This window comes from Pezoporus wallicus, unplaced genomic scaffold (genome assembly GCF_028554395.1).
Source record: "Pezoporus wallicus isolate ANWC-B61680 ecotype Strahan unplaced genomic scaffold, APGP_CSIRO_Pwel_v1 contig_14547, whole genome shotgun sequence".
Classification (NCBI taxonomy): Eukaryota; Metazoa; Chordata; class Aves; order Psittaciformes; family Psittacidae; genus Pezoporus; species Pezoporus wallicus.
In genome coordinates, this window is record NW_026639781.1 from 40,815 (window position 1) to 61,513 (window position 20,699).

Here is a 20,699-nt window from a genome sequence, read left to right on the forward strand (position 1 = left end):
TGTAGCCAATCCCTCCCAAATTCCCCTATATCCACCAAAAATCCACCTCTGGCAGGGGAGACCAGCTCTCCAGCATGACAGGGATGCAGAGCCCCCTCCCTGTGCAAATCCTTTTACACTTTCTCCCTTCGCAGCCGCCCCGACTGCTCCAGGACACCTTTTCATCACAACCCAAGCACAGCATTTCCCTGTGCCAACCTGGCCCCTCTGCCCTCACCCAGCAGGAGCCAGCACCAGGAACTGAAACCTGCCCCTGCCTGGGGCATCACTTAGCCCTGTGCAACCCCGAGGGCTATTATAGGGCTAAAACCACGCTTGGGGGGGGCTATTTCTTTCTAAGCAGCACTTTCTTGAGGTGTGAAAGCGCAGCTGCACCAGCTGCTGTGACGCCACAAGGATGCTGGAGATGGAGAGGGAAATGCTCCCAAAAAAAGGTCACACATCCCGCTTTACACCCCTCTTTTTGCCCCAAAGATGATTTCTAACCCCATTTCCCCTGCAGTTATGGCTCTGTTGTGTTTCCCCTGCCCCAAAGGAGCGCTATTGAATTCCAGCAGCGCATGACCCTGCAGGGAGTTGGTGGGGGACAGCTGCATCCACAAAGGGCATCCCACGCCAGGACAAGACTTTCATGAAAACAAAGGCAATTAAAGCCGTGGCTGTCCCCACTGCAGGTGACTTACCCACCCCCTGGCCCATGCAGCACCCAGGGGATGGGGCAAGCACCCAGCTTGCACCTTCCACCCTCCCTAAAACAAGAATTAAAGCCACATTTCCCAGCTAAGCAAATGCAGCCCTTCAGGAAGGGAAATAAAACCCCACCGAGCCCGGCGCTGGCACGGCCCCAGCTCGGCTCCTGTGTCGCACTGAATATTTTACAGCGTGGGTTTATGGGTGGTTGGTCACATCAGTGTCTCTTTGTGCTGAGGGGGAAAAAAAAAACACACCCCCGAGGTTCTTATAAAAGCAACCCCCCCTCCCCTCGTGGGTGTCTTGGGGTGCTTTTCCCCCTGCACTGATTCATGCTCCATCACTGGGAAGCACGGGCGGGCATTGCTCACACCCAGCCCGGAGGCTGAAAGCCTGGAGGTGGGATTAAGCCAGGCTTTGGTTGATCTCCTCCCAGCAGCCAGGCTTTATAAATCCCCTCGTGCCACCCGTCACAGCACCCAAGGGTGCCCCAGGGCCCTGCCAGCATGGCGCAGCAGCGCCGCGTCCAGCTTTCCACCCAGCGTCCCACCAGCACCGTCTGCGTGCTGGGCACCGAGCTCTCCCTGGATGTCTGCGGGTAAGCTGGGAGGGGGGAAACACATTAAAACCTTTTGCTTTTATCCCATTAATCAAGCTGATAAATCAGCTCAGGGCAAGGAGGGGGGGGGGATGCTCCTGCGTGGGGTGTTTTTCTCAGGGGATGCTGAGCTTTGGGAATACAGGGATGCTCAGAATTGCGATGCATCCACCAAGCAGTGACCCCTCCAAGGGGGATTTTGTGTTGCAAACCTCCCTGGGAGCTTTAAGTGATGCCTCGAGCTGAGTTTCACATCCCAGCCCCAGGGCCTCCTGCAATAAGGAATTATTTCCCTGTTTCTGGGGAACATGGGGTGAAACCACCATGGAGCTGCTGGCCGGGGTGTCACCTCCTGGCGCTGGGTGTTTCAGCTGCCTCACTGGCTCCAGCCCAAGCTCAAGTGCTTTTCAGCAGCTGGCTTTGCTTTTTGTTTCCTTAAAGCCCTACCCGAGCTTCCTCAAACCCCAATTTGAGGTCTGAGTTTTCCTCTAACACATCCAAACCCACTGCGCCACCACTGCTGACAGCTTCCCATCCTCTCCCGCTGCCCCTGGGGTGGGTTTTGCCATGCTTCCCTCCTCACAGGTCAGGATTTATGCTCCTTGGCCCATCGCCCGTGGTCTCTTGCACCGGGGAGGAGCCATGCGAGCTGCAGCCTGCGCGGCCATGCAGCGTTGCTTTGCTCTTAAGGGGATGCAACTGCTCAGGGCATGGAAATGTGACTATTTGGGAAGGCCAATGCCATAAAAAACAACTCCCAAACAGCTCCAAGGTGCTGCGATGGGAAACTGCAGGATTTGTTGGAATTGCATTGGAAGTTGTTGTTGCATTTGATGCAGTTGAATATTGCAAGGTCCTGTGTGTGTCGCAGGGGTTGTTGCAATGTGCATTGTGGGATTTGCTGCTCTCCAGGATTTGTTGCCTCCAGCAGGATTTGCTGTAATCCCCTTTGCTGGGATTTGTTGCAGTTGCCTTTTGCGGGATTTGTTGTAATCACGTTCTGTAGGATTTGGTGCATATTGAAGGACTTGGAGCACTTGCCTGTTGCAGGATGTGTTGTGTGTTGAAGAACTTGTTGCAGTTGTGTTTTGCATGACTTGTTGCCATTGCACATTGCAGGATCTGCTGCTTATTGAAGGGTTTCATAGAGTCGTAGAATACAGACTGGTTTGGGCTGAAGGGACCTTAAAGCTCCTCCATCCCCAACCCCTGCCACGGGCAGGGACCCCTTCCACTAGAGCAGCTTGCTCCAAGCCCCCGTGTCCAACCTGGCCTTGAACACTGCCAGGGATGGGGCAGCCACAGCTTCTCTGGGCACCCTGTGCCAGCGCCTCAGCACCCTCACAGGGAAGAGCTTCTGCCTAAGAGCTCATCTCAGTCTCCCCTCTGGCAGGTTAAAGCCATTCCCCTTGGCCTGTCCCTTCAGGCCCTTGTCCAAAGCCCCTCTCCAATGGTTACTCTGTGGGATTCCTTACCTAGTGCAGTATTTCCTGCTTGTGGCAGGATTTGCATCACCTGCAGATGGTCGCACACTGCAGCATTCCCTCAGTGCCCCATGTGGGGCTCTCACTTCGCTTTTCCCTCCCCAGATCCGCACCCAAAGACGCCGTCACCTTCCACGTGCAGGGAACACCAGGAGTGAAGGTCTATGTGGTGCATGATACACAGAGCGTCAAGATGCCCTCCAGCGTGAGCCGCTGGCCCTTGGCTGCCGGTGCCGAGGTGCTGCTGTCCATGGATGCTCTCAGCAAGGATGTGGGTGATGAAAAGGTGGGTGCTGGTGCCCCCGCAGGATTCAGTCCCACTTTGCATCATGCTGAGCATCACGCTCCTTGTTGCAGGTCAGGATTTCCTATTTTGGGGAGGCCGGCGGGGTGCCCGTGGGCAGAGCCATGCTGTACCTCACCTGCGTGGGTAAGTGAGTGTGGGGAACCCCAAACTGTGGTGCTGGTGGGGATGTGCCCCCTCAGCACCCCTCTCCCTGCAGAGGTCTCGCTGGATGCTGACACCACCCGTGGTGGTACGGTGAGCAGGACGTTGCTGGATAAGGTACAAAGCGGGCTGGGAGGCCCCAAGGACTTCTGTGGCATGGGGAATGTGATGACTGACCCCCCAAGCCCTGCTTTGCCCATCCCTTTGCCAGGCAACATGGACATGGGGTCCTGATGGACATGGGGCCATCCTGCTGGTGAACTGCGACCGAGATGATCCCACAGCCAAGATGCTGGATAACAGTGACACCGCCATCCGCTCTTACGACGGTACCAGCACATCCCATGAAACAAACCTCCTTTTCCTACTTTTTGCCCCCCAGATTTCCCTTTCTTACACCCCTTTCCAACCCCAGACCTGAAGGACATGTCACAGATGGTGCTGCGCACCCGAGGGCCCCGCACCATCTTCACCGGCCACCGCCTCGTCCTCCACGTGGACTACAGTGATGCTGATAAAGTCGGTGTTTTCTACGGCGGCAGTGAGTGCCCAACACTGGGGTTTGGGGAGGGGAAACACCCCTAATTATTGGGGTTCAAGCAAAATCCTTGCAGCAGAGTGGGTACCACTTCTGCAGCATTCATCCTACATCCCATGCTGGGTTTATCTGATGCACTGGGTGATGCTCCCCACTGTGCATTGCTCCCTGGGATCAGATGCAGCCTTTTGGGAAGGTTTTAGCAAGGAAAATAGTGCTAAAATCATGCAGAAAAGGAGGTTCAGCTGCTTAAAGGGGTTGTACCCACAGATAGTGTTGCACTGGAGGAGTACAAGCACGTCCTGGGGGGCTCAAAGCTCGCCTACACCATCAAACCCAGCCGGCATCAAGAGGAGAGCATCTTCTACGTGGAGGGACTCGCCTTCCCTGATGTTGGCTTTTCAGGGCTGGTGGCTTTCCATGTCACACTGCTGGAGAGCCCGGAGAAGGTACCAGCAGTGGTGGGGTTGGGTTGAGCCGTGGTGGAGGCAGCAGAGCCCAAACACTGTCCCTCTGCCATGCAGGGGCTGCTGGAGACTCCCATTTTCACGGACACCGTGGTATTCCGCATGGCTCCGTGGATCATGACCCCCAACACCGCAGCACCGCTGGAGGTCTTTGTCTGCAGGTGGGTGCTGGGTGGGTGGCAGCATCCTGCCTGATGCTGGATCAATCCTATATGCTGTTTCCCTTCCCAGTGTGGACAACAATGAGGATTTCGTGGCAGCTGTGGGTGCTGTGGCCGAGAAAGCCAAGTGCCCGCTCACCGTGTGCCCGCCGCTGGAGAACCGCCAGGACCGCTGGATCCAGGTGGGTGCAGGATGATGCCCAGCCCCAGCCCTGCTGCAGCAGCTCCTGCCCATCTTCTCCATCCCTTCCTTCTCCAGGATGAAGTTGAATTTGGCTACGTCCAAGCTCCCCACAAGACCTTCCCTGTCGTCTTTGACTCACCCCGTGACCGGGGGCTGAAGGATTTCCCTGTCAAGAGCATCCTGGTACCTGATCCCTTCTTTCTTCCTTCCCAGAATGCATAAAGCTTTGCAAATCCGTTAAAAAAATGTGACCAATCTCGATTCTTCTGGCAATTTTGGGAAGGGAAGAGCCAACACAGAGGATGATTTGGGAGTGATGCACTTTGGATGCTTACAGACTTTTCCTTTTAACCTTTATCACCTTTTTTCCCCCCTATCCAGGGCCCTGATTTTGGTTACGTGGCTCGGCAAGCACCGGAGGGTTCTTCCAGCCTGGATTCCTTTGGGAATTTGGAGGTGAGCCCACCCGTGACAGTGCAGGGCAAGGAGTACCCCTTGGGCCGCATCCTGATTGGCAGCAGCTTCCCCAGGTGAGATGCAGGATGAGGGGGTCAAAGCAAAGGAAAAACAGCTTCCAAAAAGACTTTTATGGACCGTTTGAGGTTGGATACAAGCAGAGCATCCCCTTGGGCACCCCAGAATGTCACCTGCCTCCTTGTGCCCCCCCCAGATTCGGTGGCAGGAGGATGGCAAAGGCTGTCAAGGACTTCCTCACTGCGCAGAAGGTGCAGGCACCGGTGGAGCTGTTCTCGGACTGGCTCGCTGTTGGCCACGTGGATGAGTTCCTCAGCTTCGTCCCTGCGCCCGATCGGAAGGTAACGAGTCCCATGATGGGGAAGAAGTGGGGTGGAACCTTTATATCCCCCCCCAACCTCATCCCTTCTCCCTCCTCAGGGTTTTCGGCTGCTCCTGGCCAGCCCCAGCACCTGCTACCAGCTCCTCAAGGAGAAGCAAGAGGAGGGCTTTGGCGAGGCAGCGATGTTCCATGGTAGGGGAAGATGGAAAACAGGGCTCAGTGGGTTCGTTTTTCCCTTTTCCCTGCAATGTGCAGTGAGATGGGTGCACAACCCCCCTAAACCCATCTGATGGGTGGGAAGTGCTGCCAGCAGCAAGGATGGGGACAGAACTGAGTATAAAGCTGCGCAGATTTGATGTCCTGGGTTGGGATGGAACTCACTACAGTGACCCTGAAATGGGGGAAGCTCCTGGATGAGAGCCGGGAGTCTCATCCCAAAGTGTTGGGGGAGGAATTCCTGCCCAGTTATTGTGCTGCAGGGCTGGAAGGGGTGCCCAGGACAACCATAACCGAGATCCTGGCTGATGAAGGGCTCCGGAAATTCAATAGTTATGTGCAGGTGAGCAATGGGAGCAGGGGGCTCCTTTCCACCCATCCCTATCTCCCTCTGTGTCCTTCCATCCCTCTGTCCATACTTCCATTCTTCCCTCCCTCTTCTACCCATCCTTCCGTCCATCTCTCCATCCCCTCATTCGTTATTGTCCATCCCTCTGTCCTTCCACCACCCCATCTCTCCGTTTGTCCACCCATTCTTCTCTCCACCTCTCCATTCTTCCACCCGTCGCTATGTCCATCCTTCCAACCCTGTATCCATCCATCCGTCCATCCATCCATCCATCCATCCATCCATCCATCCATCCATCCATCCATCCATCCATCCATCCACTTTGTCCATCCATCCATCCATCCACTTTGTCCATCCATCCATCCATCCATCCATCCATCCATCCATCCATCCATCCATCCATCCATCCATCCATCCATCCATCCATCCATCCATCCATCCATTGTCCATCCATCCATCCATCCATCCATCCATCCATCCATCCATCCATCCATCCATCCATCCATCCATCCATCCATCCATCCATCCATCCCTTCACTTCTCTGTTTCTCCCTCTAGCCCTTTGTCCACCCATTCCTCCCTTCATCTGCCCATCCCTTTGTCCCTCCATCTCTCCATCCCTGTGTCCATCCCTCCCTCCCATCAGAGCTGCATCAACTGGAACAGGGACATCCTGAAGCGGTCTCTGGGTCTATCCGAGCCGGACATCCTCGACATTCCCCAGCTCTTCCGAGGTGACACTGCCCATGGCGCTGAAGCTTTCTTCCCAGACATGGTGAGACCCTCAGCACCCTTCTCTCTGCTGCAAACACCCCTTTTGGGTGGAAAACACTGGCTTTTGGTCTGGCTGCAGGTGAACATGCTGGTGCTGGGCAGGCACTTGGGCATCCCCAAGCCCTTTGGACCGCAGGTGGGTGGGCAGTGCTGCCTGGAGGAGCGGGTGCGGGCGCTGCTGGAGCCCCTGGGCCTCACCTGCACCTTCATCGATGACTACTTCTCCTACCATGTCCTCTCTGGGGAGGTCCATTGCGGCACCAATGCCCGCCGTAAGCCCTTTGCCTTCAAATGGTGGCACATGGTGCCTTGAGGTGGCTTCAGCCCCCGCATCCCCGTCCCCATCCCACAAGTGCCTTCAGCGGTGGTGGCCGTTGGCCTGTCCAAAATAAAGCAGGGCTGCAGGTTTCTCCTCTTGCTGGTGCAGGGTTTGCAGCTGGGGCCTCAAGGGGAAGGTGTGCTCCTGGGGTGACTCTTGGTGGTGGTGCAGCGCGTGGGCATCGCGCTCCCGGTACAGCCAGGAAGTGAGGATGGTTAAAGGGGGAGATGAAACGTGGAGAGTGGGGTTAGGGTGCCCTGGGTGCTGCTGCGGTGCTGCAGGTGCAGAGTGCACATGGGTATGTCCCAACACGTGTGCAAGGCTGTGTGCATGCCAGGAACGTGTATGTACAGAATGCACATGCATGGGTGCACAAAACCATGTTCATGCACTAAAAAGCATGTTCATGGTGCACAAAACCATGTTAATGCACCAAAAAGCATGTTCATGCTGCACAAAACCATGTTAATGCACCAAAAAGCATGTTCATGCTGCACAAAACCATGTTAATGCAGAAATGCACGTGTGCACAAAACCATGTTCATGCATCAAAAAGCATGCACGTGGGTGCACAAACCCATGCTCATGCACCAAAAAGCATGCGCATGGGTGCACAAAACCATATTCATGCACAAATGCACATGCATGGGTGCACAAAACCATGTTCATGCGCCAAAAAGCATGATCATGGTGCACGAAACCATGTTAATGCACCAAAAAGCATGTTCATGGTGCACAAAACCACGTCCATGCACCAAAAAGCATGTGCATGGGTGCACAAAACCATGTTCATGCAGAAATGTGCACAAACCCATGTCTGATGTCCTCAAATGCACGTGCATGTGTACAGAAATATGCGCATGCACAGAAATACACACGCCTGTGCACACAAAACCATGTGAATGCAACAAAATGCACATGCATGCGTGCACAGATCCATGTTCATGAGCTGAAACACACATGCATGTATGCACAAGCCCACATACATGCAATACAATCACCTCTGCACAGAGCTACAGGCATGCAGAAATCACTTGTGCATGCAAACCCACCATGCATGCATGCATGCAATCATGCCTGTGTGCCCTAAAGCCAAAGGCATGCACAGAAACACGCACATGTACATGTGTGTAAAGCCACATGCATGCACGAAACCACGCGTGCATGCATGTCAATGCTCAGCTGTGTGCGCAGGATGTGTCTGCATCCTGCCCATGTAATATTACAGGGCAATACAGAATATTGGATGGGGAGGGAGTATTTTGGGATGGAGGGTGCTGTCCGCAGCAGGATGATGCCCTCTAATGGTTTTGGGGAAGAAAAGGCATCCCCCTGCCCCTGTCCTTTGGGTTCAATGCACTCCATTGAGCTCTGCTATCACAAGCAGGGGGGAGCGGGGGGTGTACACAATGACAGCCTTTATTTAAACATTTCCTCCAAGAAATATAAAAAACCAAACCATGAAGAAGACAATTCCAGCACTAACCCAGGCCCTGCTGCTAAAGGACGCGGCATTCCCACATCCTCCTGCCTTGGGATCATGGCTCCTTCCCAGAGCCTCCTCCGACCCGTGGCCGGAAAGGGGAGTTTAACCAGGCTAAAACCATGTCGCCGTCGGGCAGGATGGAGCCAAAACGATGCTTTTTGGAGGGGTAAAATTGGGGTTTGGGGTGATTTCTTCACCCCATTTTACTGGGGCTGTGGCTCCACTTGTGCCACAAGCCCCCAAAAATGACTATTGCTAAAAAAGTGGAATATTTCACTTTTCCACCCAACTGCAATCCCAATCCCGGATCTTTGCTCTCTAACCCCCCCAAAACAACCCCCAATCCCAAAGAAAATGAAAAAAAAAACACTTTGCTTTACTGTAAAACTCCCCAAACAGGGCAAATGCTGCCCCTGACACCCCCCCCCCCCAATAACTCAAAAGAACCCCTAAAAAGACAGAACTCAAAGTTAAAATCACCCTTGGGTTGCGCGGAGGCAGAGCCAGGCTCTGCTAAAGGCACCTCGTTTCTCCAGCACAGTGCACAGCGTCGTAGGAGGGGCTTTGGGCTTGAGACCAGGCAGAGTTAACAGGAATTAAACCCTAATGAATCAATAATGCCAAGAACGAGCTTTTAGGGGCTCCCCTCTTCATACCTGAGATCTCCCTGGGGTGGGCGAGGGCTGCGATAGCTGGAGGGGAGCCCCAAAAGGATGCTGGGGATGGGTTTGACCCATTGCGGGGGGTTAGATCCGTATCCTGAATCCCTCCGGGAACAGGGATGCTGGAAGAGCATGGGGGGGAATCCCCCAAAATGAAAGCACCCAAAGCAGGGGGAATATGGGAAAAATGCTAAAAGATTGGGATATTAGAGGGGGGAAAAGAAGCGTTTTGCTGCTGCTCTTCAGGTCCCCAACGGTATCCTGAGCCCGCAGCCAGGGAATGTGGCGCAGCCAGGGAATGTGGAGCGGGGAAAAGGGAAAATAAAAAAAGGTGGGGAAAAATACAAATAAAAATCAAAATAATTACAAAAAAACAAAAAAAATAACCCCCCCGAAACTAAGCCTGGATGTGCCAAAAGATCCTGCTACGGTCGGGAACGCAGAAAGCCATGGGAAGGGGGAAATAAACCCCCCAAGGCTTTGGGAATGGGATAACAGGTAGTTAAATCCGTGGCTGGCTTGGAAAAGCGGGGTTTGGGGGGGGTCCCGGTGAGGTCTGGGGTCCTGGCTGGGTTTGGGGGGGTCCCGGCAGGTCTGGGGTCCCTCAGATGGTGCGGGGGTTGTACTCGGGCAGCTTGCGGAGCTTCTCCTTCTCGGCATCGGTCTCGTCGCGGGCGATCACCAGGGAGTGGGCATAGCCCATGGCCACCTGCGGGAGGGCAACGGGGAAACTGAGGCACGGGGCCACGGCCTCCTGCCCCCCCCTTTCCATCCAGGGCCATGTCTGAGCACCCCATCGCTGTGATGAGCTGTGCATGGCCTCAGCTGACACGTTTACGTACAGGGAGGCTCCCACACACTCTGCCTCCGGCACCCCATGGGTGCGATGAGCTACATACAGCATTGGCTGCTGTATGGATTTCAAAGCCCCCCCCCCCTTTAATGCATCCCATGGGTGTCATGAGCTGTGTATGGCCTCAGCCCTCTTTATTTAAGGGGAGGACTCCACACACCCTGCCTTTAGCACCCCATCACTGTGGTGAGTTGTGTATGGCCTCAGCGGACACATTTACTTAGAGGGGAGGCTCCCATGTGCCCTCCCTTCAGCACCCCATGGGTGTGATGAGCAGTGTACTGCCTCAACTGCTGCATTCATTTAATGGGAACCCCCCCACCTCCTTTCAGCACCCCATGGGTGTGATGAGCAGTGTGCTGCCTCAACTGCTGCATTCATTTAATGGGAACCCCCCCACCTCCCTTTAGCACCCCATGGGTGTGATGAGCAGTGTGCTGCCTCAACTGCTGCATTCATTTAATGGGAACCCCCCCACCTCCCTTTAGCACCCCATGGGTGTGATGAGCAGTGTATGGCCTCAGCTGCTGTATTGATTTAAGGGGAGGCTCTCACATGCCCTCCCCTCCAGCACCCCATGGGTGTGATGAGCTGTGTACGGCCTCACCCACCACCTTTATTTAAGGTGAGCCCTCCCACATGCCATCCCTTTAGCACCCCATGGGTGTGAGGAGTTGTCTCCAGGCTCAGATGACATTTATTTAAGGGGAGGCCCCCCCACACCCTCCCTGCAGCACCCCATGAGTGCGATGAGCTGTGTACAGCCTCAGCCACTGTAGCTATTTAAAGGGGGCCCCACACACCCTTTAATGCATCCCATGGGTGTCATGAGCTGTGTACGGCCTCAGCCCTCCTCTTTATTTAAGGAGAGGCCTCCACACACCCTCCCTTCAGCGCCCCATTGCCGTGATGAGCTGTGTACAGCCTCAGCCACCGTATTTATTTAAGGGGAGGCTCTCATGTACCCTCCTTCCAGCATTCCATGGGTGTGAGGAGCTGTGTATGGCCTCAGCTGCTGTGTTTATTTAAGGGGAGGACTCACACAGCCTCTCTCCAGCACCCCATGGGTGTGATGAGTTATGTACAGCCTCAGCCACTGCAGTTATTTACTGGGGGCTCCCCCTGCTCACCTGCTCTGTGTAGATCCCATCCAAGGTCTTTACCTCCTGGGCAGCCGTCGAGGATTTGGGCTTGTGGTCCCCATAGCCCTGTCAAGTGCATCCCATAGAGAGGGGGGAAAATCAATGCAGGAGTTGTGGGAAGCACCCAGCCCCTCCCACTAGTGGCTGAGGGGGGATTGGGGATCAAGGGGGTGGGGGGGTCCCCACTAAACCCTTCTCACCAGTTCCCCGAAGGTGGGTGAGGGCCCCCAGCTGATGGTGCTCTCATCCGCTGCCACGATGATGCTGCTCTTCCTGCAGTGGAGCCGAGGCAAGGTGACCCCGTGTCCCCCCCATTCCACCCCACACCCCCAAACCCCACGCAGCTGGGGTGGTTTGGGAGGGGGCTGGACTTACCCACAGGCCAGGCTGCGGATCTTCCAGCCACAGAGGTCCTGCACAGCCTTAGGGTACATGGTGGACTCCCGGGAGGTGTTGGTGGCACCCCAAAAGAACAAGCCGCCTGCAAACCCCAACATCAGCGGTCAGCGCACCCCAAAACCACCCCAGATTGATGCTTTAAACCCCTCCAAGGCCTGACCTGTCTCGCTGACGGCGAAGGAGCACGTGTACCCAGCGTAGATCTGCGCTGCTCCGCGCCCTGGGAAGTCGAAGAGCTTGACCAGGCGAGGCACCATCTCGTCCTTCTGCTCGGCGTGGCCCAGGCGCCCGTAGCCCCCAAAGCCCCAGGAGAAAACGCGCTTCTGAGAGTCCAGGACGAGCTGGGGATGGAGAAACATCACCTCTGAGCGTGAGCAGCTGAGACCCAACCGGCTCGGTGCAGGGAAAGCTGCGGCAGCCACAGCAAACGGCATCGACGGCAGAGTATGGCAAGGGCTGGATGCAGGCTGCAAATCCCAGTCCTTAAACACAGGCTGCAAATCTCAGTCCTTAAACGCACGCTTCAAATCCCAGTCCTTAAACGCAGGCTGCAAACCTCAGTCCTTAAATGCAGGCTGCAAATCCCAGTCCTTAAATGCAGGCTGCAAATCCCAGTCCTTAAACGCAGGCTGCAAATCCCAGTCCTTAAATGCAGGCTGCAAATCCCAGTCCTTAAATGCAGGCTGCAAATCTCAGTCCCTAAACGCACGCTTCAAATCCCAGTCCTTAAACGCAGGCTGCAAACCTCAGTCCTTAAATGCAGGCTGCAAATCCCAGTCCTTAAATGCAGGCTGCAAATCCCAGTCCTTAAACGCAGGCTGCAAATCCCAGTCCTTAAACGCAGGCTGCAAACCTCAGTCCTTAAATGCAGGCTGCAAATCCCAGTCCCTAAACGCAGGCTGCAAATCCCAGTCCTTAAATGCAGGCTGCAAGTATTTATACTTATATGGACAACACGAATCTCTATCCATAAATGTACACAGCAAAACTTTATCCTTAAATGCAGGGTGCAAATCTCAGCCCTTAAATTTATGCTGCAAATCTTCAGCCTTAAATTCATGCTGCAAATCTCTGTCCTTAAATTTGTGCTGCAAATCTTCAGCCTTAAATTCATGCTGCAAATCTCTGTCCTTGAATGCAAGCCGCAAGAATGTAGCCTTAAATTCATGCTACAAATCTCTGTCCTTGAATGCAAGCCGCAAGAATGTAGCCTTAAATTCATGCTACAAATCTCTGTCCTGAAATGCAAGCTGCAAATCTCAATCTTTAAATGCAGGCCTCAAATCTTCAGCCTGAAATGCACACTGCAAGTATTTACACTTATACGCTCAACACAGATCTCTATAAACGCACAGTGCAAATCTTCATCCTTAAATGCAGGCTGCAAACCTCGACCCTTGAATGCACCCTGCAAATCTTAAGCCTTAAAAGCACCCTACCAATACCTATCCATAAATCCACAGCACAAAACTTTACCCTTAACTGCAGATCTTCATCCTTAACATGCTCGCTGCAGAACTTCCTCCTTAACTCACGCTGCAGATCTCCAGCCTCAAGTATGTGCTGCAGATCTTTATCCTCCCATGCACCCTGCGGATCTTTATCCTCACATGCCCTCTGCTAACGTTTAGCCTTAAAAGCTCCCACAAGCGTTTTCCAGGCCTCAAACCTTTATCCACGCCATCCCTTAGTGCTGCAGCAGCCAATGCCTACCGTGTGGTTGGCCCCGCACGCCACGTCCCGCACCACCACGTTGGGGACGGGCAGGATCTGCCCATCTTTGGTCTTCTCGATGAAGATGGCCACGCGGCGCGGCACCAGCTCGCAGTCGTACTCGATCCGCTGCGCCCGGGCAATGAACTTCCCATCGGAATTATGCCCTGGAAGGGGGGATGAGTACTGGGATGAACACGGGGTATCCCCCACCCCGCATCCCACTACTCCCAAACCAGCTGCATTAATCCTCTTCTCTTGCAAACCCCTTTTTATTCGCAGCTCCCACCCCACTGCTTTTGCTGGGGGTGAATGGGAGGAGCGATGCTTTGCTTGCCCAGATGGGGAGCTTTTCCCCCCTCTTCCAACCCTGTAATAGCCCAAGGAATTAGCAAACCCCACCCCAAAAGAGCACCGTACCCAGCTGCCCATACTCAGGGCACCCAAAGGAGTAAAGGTTTCCTTTGCAATCCATGATCATGCTGAATTCGGCACCACAGGCCAGTTTGGTGATGGGCTGCCCGTTGTACATGATCTGCGGGAGAAGCCAAGAAAAGAGGGTAGGAAAAACAAGCAGAGAAAGGCAAAAAGCTGATTTTCCACACAGAAACCCCCAAATTCCTCAAACCTTGGGGAGTTATTTTAAATTACTGAAGTTTATTCTCCAACTGCAGCTGCAAATGGACCTCTCCCGCAGTGGGATGCCCCAAAAGGGGGTTGGCCTCTGCTAAGGCTATTTTTCAGCGGAAAAAAAACCCAAATCTGCTGTCTTTTCACCCAAAAAGGTGAGGGAAAGCACAGGAAGGGGCAGTGATACCTGTGTGGGGCTGGGCACGGCGTCTGTCTGGTTCCCCAGCCCCAGCTGCCCCATTTTATTCTCCCCGAAGGCAAACACGGAGCCGCTCTCTGCAAGGCAAAAAACCCAACTGAACACCCAAAAAGCAGAGGCGTTTGGGGCAAAATGAGCTGATTTCAGCCAACTGATCCTAAACACGAGAGGGTTTTCCTTACCTGTGAGTGCCAGGGTGTGATTTCGACCACAGGCTGCCAGCACGATGGCTTCACCCCCCAGCACCTCGATGAGCTTTGGCGCTTCCACCCGCTTCGTGTCCCCATGTCCCAGCTGCCCCTTTTCATTGCGACCTAACCCAAAATCAGTGTTTTTTGCAGCAAAACGGGAAGACGAAGCCTCCTGGTGTGCCCAAAGGGGAGGCTGGGGGTGGTTTTGGGGTACCGGTGCTCACCCCAGCTCCAGAGCTTGCCCTCGGTGGTGATGAGCAGGCTGTGAGCAGCGCAGGGTCCTGACACCACGCTCCGCACCTGAATACCTGAGAGGCACCCGTACCTGTGCGGCCCCCACAGGTTCTGGCCCAGATTCCGATAGGCAACTGCAAAGGGAACCCAAAACAACCCCAAAGCCATTAATTAACGAAACAATAATTCCAATTAAGCGCATCAAAAAGGAGCAGGGAATGTACAGTTCAATCGAAAAGCATCAAAAACCAGCAGCGCCTTCATCCGGCTTTGGAGAAGATGGGTGCACCCCAAGTTGTGGCCCAGCTTATGACATGCAACTGCAACTTCCCCTCCCAATTAGTTAATCAAGGAATTAATCAGGTCTAAATGCACTAAAAATAAGCAGAAACAAAGACATGCAACCGAACTGCACTAAAATGCAGCAGGAAAAGTAATGAACTAGAAATGCCCCCCAAACGAGCAGCGCCTTTAGTTCACGCTGCAGGGGATGTGGCGCACCTCAGCTTCTGGCCTTAGGCTGCAGCTGTAAAACAGCCCCTCCAAGATGCTAATTAATAAAAGCAATTAAATAGAAGCACATTGGAAATGAACAGGACAAAGAATTCCCTATGAAGGCATCAAGAAGCAGCAACGCCCCCGTTTTGCTCTGCAGGAGCCCCAAGTGCTGGCCCTGACTGCAGCAGGAACAACCCCCAGGTATCAATTCAGTCACAATTAACCATCAATTAACAACAGCGAGCTGGGAAACGGGACCCAGGCACAGCCCTCACCTTGCTGCTTAGGCACTTCCTTGCGGCCGATCAAGTCCCAGTTGGTGGCCCCGAAGATGAGGAGCTGCCCCCGGCTCTTGGAGCCCTCGAGCTTCTGCAAGGAACCAGGAAACCATCAGTGCCCCAGGGAGAGGGGACATGGGGGACATCAGGGACATGGGGGACATCGGGGACATGGGGGACATCGGGGACATGGGGGACATCGGGGGGGGACATGGGGGACATGGGGGACATTGGGGATGGGGGGACATCAGGGACATGGGGGACATCGGGGACATGGGGGACATCGGGGACATCTGGGATGGGGGGGACATTAGGGACATGGGGGACATTGGGGATGGGGGGACATCGGGGACATGGGGGACATCAGGGGGGACATCAGGGACATGGGGGACACTGGGGATGGGGGGACATCAGGGACATGGGGACATCGGGGACATGGGGGACATCAGGGGGGACATCAGGGACATGGGGGACACTGGGGATGGGGGGACATCAGGGACATGGGGGACATCGGGGGGACATCAGGGACATGGTGGACACTGGGGATGGGGGGACATCAGGGACATGGGGGACATCAGGGATATGGGGGACATCGGGAGGGACATGGGGGACACTGGGGATGGGGGGGCCATGGGGAAGCATCAGGGACATGGGGGACCGGGAGGACACAAGGGACATGGGGGACACTGGGGATGGGGGGGACATCTGGAACATGGGGAAACATCAGGGACATGGGGGACTGGGAGGACACAGGGGACATGGGGGACATTGGGGATGAGGGGGACATGTGGGACATGGGGACATCAGGGATGTGGGGGACATCAGGGATATGGGGGACTGGGAGGACACAGGGGACATGAGGGACCATCAAGGATGTAGGGGACATGGGAGACATGGGGATTATTTGAAATATGGGAGATATCAAGGATGAAGGGAACATGGGGGACCACAGGGATGTGCAGGTAGGGACATGGGAACAAAAGGGATGGGGGGGCATGAGGAACAATCAGGGACATGTGGGACATTGGGGATGTGGGGGAACATGGGGGATATCAGGGATGTGGGGGACAAAGAGGATGCAGGGGACATCTGGGACAGAGGGGACACGAGGCACATCAAGGACAAGGGAGATACTGGGGATCTGAGGGACATGGGGGACATCAGGATGTGGGGGACAGAGGGGACACGAGGCACATCAAGGACATGGGAGACACCGGGGATCTGAGGGACGTGGGGGACATCAGGATGCGGCGGACACCAGGAGACATCTGGGATGTGGAGGATGTAGGGAACATGGGGGGAAATGTGGGACTCTGGGGACAAGGCAGATGCAGGGGATGCTGTGGACATGGGGGATGTAGGGACATGGGGGGGGAACATTCTGCAGTACCATCCCCAAAGCCAGGGCACCCCATTCCTCTGCAACCCCGGCTCGGGGGGGGCAATGAAGTGGGTCAATAAGGGGGAGCACTGGGTGCAAAAGAAGGGGTGCAACTTTGGGGGTGCAACTTGGGAGAGGGGCTGGGGGCACATGATGAAGGCAGGTAAAAGAGGGGGTGCATTAGGGGGGTGTTGGAAGGTGTTAACGGGGTGCAGTGGGGGTGCAGGGGGAGGTACATCATGGGATGCTCTAGGGGAGAGCTATAAGAGGGTGCAATGGGGGATAGGATGGGGGTACAATGGTGGGATGCAATGGTGGGGTGCACTGGGGGTGCTAAGGGGGTGTCATATGGGATATTAGGGGTGCAATGGGGGGGTGCATTGGAGAGTGTATTGGGGTTTCAGTGGGGGGCTGCAAGGCAGGGGTACAAGGGGGGCTGTGCTAAGGGGTGCATTAGTGAGTACAGAACAGGGGTGCATTAGGGGTGTGCAAGGGGGTACAATGGGGTATAAAGGAGTACAGAGGGGTATAAGGGGGTGCGGGGGGGTACAAGGGGGGTTATGAGGGGGTACAGGGGGGATAAAGGGGAGACACAAGAGGTATAAGAGGGTACAAGGGGGAGTTTCAAGGGGGGAGATGTGGGGGGTACAAGGAGTGTGCAGGAAGGTACAAGGGGGGGTACCAGGGATACAAGGGGAGGTACAGGGGGGGATAAGGGGGTACAAGGAGGGGTTACAATGGGGGGTGCTGGGGGTACAAGGGGACGTTACAAGGGGGGGGTCCAGGGGTCACAAGGGGGGGGTGCGGGGGTCACAAGGGGGGGTCCGGGGGTCACAAGGGGGGTTCCAGGGGTCACAAGGGGGGGGTGCGGGGGTCACAAGGGGGTTCCAGGGGTCACAAGGGGGCTCCGGGGGTCACAAGGGGGGGGTGCGGGGGTCACAAGGGGGGGGTGCGGGGGCCACAAGGGGGGGTCCGGGGGTCACAAGGGGGGGTCCGGGGGTCACAAAGGGGGGTTCCGGGGGTCACAAAGGGGAGTTCCGGGGGTCACAAAGGGGAGTTCCGGGGGTCACAAGGGGGGTTCCGGGGGTCACAAGGGGGGTTCCGGGGTGACAAAGGGGGATTCTGGGGGTCACAAGGGGGGTTCCAGGGGTCACAAGGGGGGTCCGGGGGTCACAAGGGGGGTTCCGGGGGTCACAAGGGGGGTTCCGGGGGTCACAAGGGGGGGGTCCGGGGGTCACGGGGGGGGGGTGCGGGGGTCACAAGGGGGCTCCGGGGGTCACAAGGGGGGTTCCGGGGGTGACAAAGGGGGATTCCGGGGGTCACAAGGGGGGGTTCCAGGGGTCACAAGGGGGGGTCCGGGGGTCACAAGGGGGGGTCCGGGGGTCACAAGGGGGGGGTGCGGGGGTCACAAGGGGGGTTCCGGGGGTGACAAAGGGGGGTTCCGGGGGTCACAAGGGGGGGGTTCCGGGGGTCACAAGGGGGGGTTCCGGGGGTCACAAGGGGGGGTTCCGGGGTGCCGACTCCCTCACGATGCGCTCCTTGCTGTGCTCGGGCTCGCAGATGACGACGCTCGGTCCCCGTCCCGCCGCTCCCGCTCCCCCTCCGCCGGGCCTGCCGGGCCTCCTCCCGCCGGGGCTCCCGTCCCGGGGCCGCCGCTCCCGGGGCGCCTCCTCCTCGCTGCTGCCGCCGCTGCTGCCGCCTCCTCCTCCTCCTCCTCCTGCGCCGCCGCGCTCAGGCCTCGGCCTGCGCCGCGCTCCCGCCGCCGGGCCCGGCCGCCGCCTCCCCGCTGCCGCAGCCCCGTTCCCCGGGGCCGCTTCCCAGGGCGGCCCCGCCGCCTTCCTGCGGGGCATGGAGCCTGCAGCGGGAGCCGCCGTCACCGCCAGGCCCGGCCCGGCCCAGGCCGTGCGGAACTGAGGGGGGGGGGAACCCCCAGACCCCAACTGCACTGGGGGGGAAGTGGAAAGGGGGGGAACGGAGGATTTTGGGGGGCAAAGGCGGGGGTTGGGGGTACGCTGGGAGGAAGGGGATGGGGGGGTTAACGGGGGGGTGGGAACAAAACGTCCCGGAGGCAGCGATCCCGCCCCCCAACAGTGCACGGTGTGGGGGGGATGGTGTTGGGGGTCCCCGCTCCCCCCAAACCCCACCTGCTCGCGGGGGGGACCCCGCTTGTGCTCCGGCTGCCGCTGCCCTTTGCTATTGGCTTGGGTTGGCGGAGGGGGGGGGTTGGAGGGGTTGGTGTTGGGGGGGGGGGGGGGGGGGTCCAAACCCGATCGCGGCCCCGCTTTCTCCTCCCCCCCCCCCCCCCCCCCCCCCCCCTTTACTTTAACTCTTTGATTTCCCCTTTATTATCGCTGGGAACAATGGGATCCCTGTCTGGCCCCAGCACCACGTGGATCCGCCTTCCTTCTCCTTTCTTCCCTTCCCCATTCCTTTTCTTTCCCAGGATTTTACCCCATCCCCCATCCCTTTTTCCCCCTCCTCCTCCCATTCCCCCCTTATCCCCCCCCCAAATTCCAAACCTGATTTTAGGGCGATGGGCGCAGCATAAAGCAAGCAACACCTCGGGGCCTCGGCAATGTTTGTGGCGGTGTTTCCTGTCGTAGAGAGAAAGGAGGTAAATCTTCCCCTCGCCTTCCCTTTTTCCCCCTTCGCCCTCCCTCAGCGCCCACCCACCAGATGCACTTGCAATGTAAATACGAGCCTGCAGCGCAAAACGCTGCGATACAAAACAGAAACACATGTACGGGCAGGAAGGGGAAGGGGAAAGGGAAGGGGGGGGCAAAAATCGCCCTGCTTTAGGGAAGGAAGAGGCTGCAGGGTCCGGCGCGGCACGCACAGCTCCATCTTTAGGACAGGAAGACTCGGCGAGGACGAGAGCGGAGGAGGAAAGAGAGCGAAAAGGGGGGTTCGCAAAGGGGAAAGCGCAGGAGTGGGTTTGGAAGGGGGAAATAGGCTCTGTTGCAAAGGGATTTCACACACCCCCCCCCCCCCCAATGAGCACATTGCCCCTAGTGCAAAGGGGTTTTCTCCCACGACATAAATGGACATATCGCCTTTATTGCAGTGATTTTTCCCTATAAATAAACGTGTATATTGCCTTTATTGCAGTGATTTTTCCTTATAAATAAATGGACATATTGCCTTTATTGCAGTGATTTTTCCTTATAAATAAATGGACGTATTGCCTTTATTGCAGTGATTTTTCCTTATAAATAAGTGGACATACTGCCTTTATTGCACTGATTTTTTCCATATAAATAAATGGACATATTGCCTTTATTGCACTGAAGTTTCCCTATGAAATAAATGGACATATTGCCTTTATTGCACTGATTTTTTTTTCCTATAAAATAAACTTGATATATTATCTCTATTGCAATGTTTTTTTTTTCCCTATGAAATAAATGGACATGTTGTCTTTATTGCACTGATTTTTTTTCCCTATAAAATAAACTTGATATATTATCTCTATTGCAATGTTGTTTTTTTTTTCCTATGAAATACATGGACGTGCTGCATTTATTGCACTGATACTTCCCTGGGAAATAAATGGGCATGTTGTCTTTATTGCACTGATTTTTCCCTATGAAAGAAATGGACATTTTGCCTTTACTGCAGAGTGTCCCCCCCATAAATAAATACACTCACTGCTGTTATTGCTGAGTGTTTCCCCCCCCAAGAAATACACATTTTGCATGATTTGCTTTATTGGAGGCTGTTTTAGAGGAGCAAAGTCACGTTCATCTCCTTGCAAAGCAAGGGAAGATTCCAAGAAAGCTGTGGCTGCCCCATCCCTGGCAGTGCTCAAGGCCAGGTTGGACACAGGGGCTTGGAGCAAGCTGCTCTAGTGGAAGGGGTCCCTGCCCGTGGCAGGGGTTGGAGCTGGAGGAGCCTTAAGGTCCCTTCATCCCAAACCTTCATCCATAGGATGGATATTTGATGCATTTGCACTTCGTGATGCATTTTCAAACGTGAAGGCCCAGGCCCACGGGATGCTGGTGGGCACCAT

The 20,699-nt window shown here is 55.6% G+C and overlaps 2 protein-coding genes across 4 annotated transcripts; one reads left to right on the plus strand and one right to left on the minus strand.

Moving 5' to 3' along the window:
- Positions 1-497: 497 nt before the first annotated feature.
- LOC130602934 (protein-arginine deiminase type-1-like) lies at positions 498-7,121 on the plus strand. Of its 3 annotated transcripts, none has more exons than XM_057416266.1 (16): positions 499-1,288; positions 2,878-3,058; positions 3,130-3,202; positions 3,276-3,337; positions 3,432-3,549; positions 3,636-3,761; positions 4,014-4,207; positions 4,283-4,386; positions 4,457-4,568; positions 4,646-4,753; positions 4,952-5,100; positions 5,241-5,385; positions 5,465-5,558; positions 5,846-5,925; positions 6,578-6,706; positions 6,785-7,121. In XM_057416266.1, exons 1-16 carry the CDS (start codon positions 1,197-1,199, stop codon positions 7,016-7,018), a joined length of 2,001 nt encoding a protein of 666 aa, XP_057272249.1. In that variant the 5' UTR covers positions 499-1,196; the 3' UTR covers positions 7,019-7,121. The 3 variants fall into 3 exon arrangements, with proteins under 3 accessions (XP_057272251.1, XP_057272249.1, XP_057272250.1); XM_057416267.1 differs by having other exon boundaries at positions 504-1,288; positions 4,029-4,207; XM_057416268.1 differs by lacking the exon at positions 6,785-7,121 and having other exon boundaries at positions 498-1,288; positions 5,818-5,925.
- Positions 7,122-9,736: 2,615 nt separating this feature from the next.
- Positions 9,737-19,307, minus strand: RCC2 (regulator of chromosome condensation 2). Its single transcript, XM_057416251.1, has 13 exons — positions 19,210-19,307; positions 18,220-18,545; positions 15,307-15,400; positions 14,524-14,667; positions 14,291-14,422; positions 14,097-14,185; positions 13,700-13,814; positions 13,280-13,446; positions 11,727-11,907; positions 11,543-11,648; positions 11,368-11,440; positions 11,156-11,233; positions 9,737-9,881 (listed from the first exon to the last, which is right to left on the minus strand). Exons 2-13 carry the CDS (start codon positions 18,538-18,540, stop codon positions 9,777-9,779), a joined length of 1,605 nt encoding a protein of 534 aa, XP_057272234.1. The 5' UTR covers positions 18,541-18,545; positions 19,210-19,307; the 3' UTR covers positions 9,737-9,776.
- Positions 19,308-20,699: the final 1,392 nt, after the last annotated feature.